General features: G+C 38.6%; 1 protein-coding gene across 1 annotated transcript in view; it reads right to left on the bottom strand.

Annotated features, from left to right (window-relative positions):
• Window positions 1-1,957, bottom strand: part of LOC106532148 (arf-GAP with coiled-coil, ANK repeat and PH domain-containing protein 3) — a gene marked incomplete at its 5' end in the record, with an annotated part of 39,070 nt that overhangs the window by 7,631 nt on the left and 29,482 nt on the right. The window contains 2 exon segments of the mRNA XM_014028162.1: window positions 1,171-1,232; window positions 1,324-1,434. Coding sequence (XP_013883616.1) covers window positions 1,171-1,232; window positions 1,324-1,434 — 173 coding nt within the window.

The following is a 1,957-nucleotide window of genomic DNA, read 5'->3' as shown; positions in this document are numbered from 1 at the left end:
TCCCCACCCCACTCATCCCGCCCATGACTCCTGCAGCCTCTCTGTAGTAACAAAGTAAACGAGTGAAACTGTCTGCTGAGCTCCACTACTTCTCACTCAGTGAAGCCCTTTTCAGATTCAAAATACCTTTGAGGAAATGTATTTTCAGATGCCAAGTAAACTGCATCATAGCGCACGCGTGAAACAACACCCCCACCCCCGCACTGAAATGGGCGGGACAGAAGTGGAAGGTGGTTCTTAAAGAGACAGAGGCCAATTTCAAGGCGTTTAGAAGAGGAAGTGATGAGAAGATAAGTTTATTTTCTATTTAAACATAAAAACAGCATTTTAATAACAGCTAAAGGTGACATAGATACTTTATTATGGTATAGTATTTAAATATATGCCTGAGAAACACATAATATTGGCCCTTTAAGCAGCTGCACCTGTGTTAGAGTTTCAAACTTTAAAATATTTAAATCTGTACATTTTCCTATTTACAGAAAAAAATATTTCAGCTACCAGCTAAAAATATCAATTTCTTCTCATTATGTGCAAATAAATGTCATAAAGTTTAGTTCTCACATAAAGTGAAGCTTTCTTTTAAAGAAAAAATAATATACCTCCTGCTTCTAACAAGGAAATAAAAAGCTGCTGGTTGACATCAAACTGAAGATTTTCTTTGGTCTAAAGTCCAACAGCCTGAGCTGCCTTTGTAACTGTTATATAAATGAACTGTCATTGAACTAAATTAATCAAAAGTCTGGTTGTGAGACTAGAAACCACAGAGACAACAGCTGCTGGAATGATCCATGTTCAGCTCAGACCCAGTTAAACCTGTTGGTTCTGAGGAACCAGCAAACTTTATAACATGGTAGGTGTAAAGGCCTGAACCTGAAGGAATGAACAACAGAATTGGACTGATTTCAGCCTTTCTGTTGCAGTCTGTTGATCCGTGCCAAACTAAAACCATCTGACGGACCTGATTGATCTTTTAGTTAATCCATTCTGACCCAGTTAAAAGCGATTAATGATGAGGTGTTATCAGAGGACAACAGAGTAGAAGAGGATTCTGTTGTTCCAAATTTGTCTCCCAGACTGGACTTTAGCGTTCCGTTATATGGAGACAAATAAACTCCTGAATGCACCTCTTATACTGCTGCTCAGTGGGGCTGATGGTTAGATAATGACCTGGTTGTCCAAAGGGTCCCTCTGACTCCCGCATCTCCTCATTCATCCGGGCCAAACGAAGTCTGAGGAAGAGACGAAAGAGGAACAGAACATTGTGAACACACCAGAACCAGAGGATGGGGTTRAATCTGCAGTTTTTACTGATCAACATACAGCGTGACGATATCTGCATTGGCCTGTTGCACAGCTATACTTAGAGGGTCCTGACCATCTTCATCACCGTCACTCTGTCTGGCTCCCCTTTTCAGAAATAAACACACCTGCCTGAAAAAAACATGACGATAAAAAGGGATTAACAGCACAAACTAAAGTAGACAGAAAATAAATAGGGTCAATGCAGTAAGATGTAGTGAGATGTGATGTGAGACAGTGAGAAATGGAATGAGAAATGCAGTGAGAGATGAAACAGATTGAAAGATGCAGTGAGAGAGAGATACAATGAGACATATAGAGAGATGTAATGAGAGACGTAGTTAGAAAAGCAGTGAGAGGTGCAGTGAACCATGAGGTGAAAGATACAGTAAGACGCAGTAAGTCATGCAGGGAGACATTTAGTGAGACATGCAGTAAGAGGTGCAGTAAAATGTAGTGAGAGATTCAGTGATCCAGTGAGAGTTGAAGTAAGACATGCAGTGAGCCACACTGAAAAAAAGATTTTTGGTTGTAGTAACATTTATTTAATTATTCTTTTAAATTTTACAAAAAAATATCAAAATTTCTAAACTACTAGAATTTACTAAATAAACAATATGCATTATATTATATATCAATATTACTGTACAAAAAA

Source organism: Austrofundulus limnaeus, unplaced genomic scaffold (genome assembly GCF_001266775.1).
Source record: "Austrofundulus limnaeus strain Quisiro unplaced genomic scaffold, Austrofundulus_limnaeus-1.0 Scaffold721, whole genome shotgun sequence".
Classification (NCBI taxonomy): Eukaryota; Metazoa; Chordata; class Actinopteri; order Cyprinodontiformes; family Rivulidae; genus Austrofundulus; species Austrofundulus limnaeus.
Note: the sequence above shows the minus strand (reverse complement) of the source record. Positions and strands in the feature narration are given on the sequence as shown.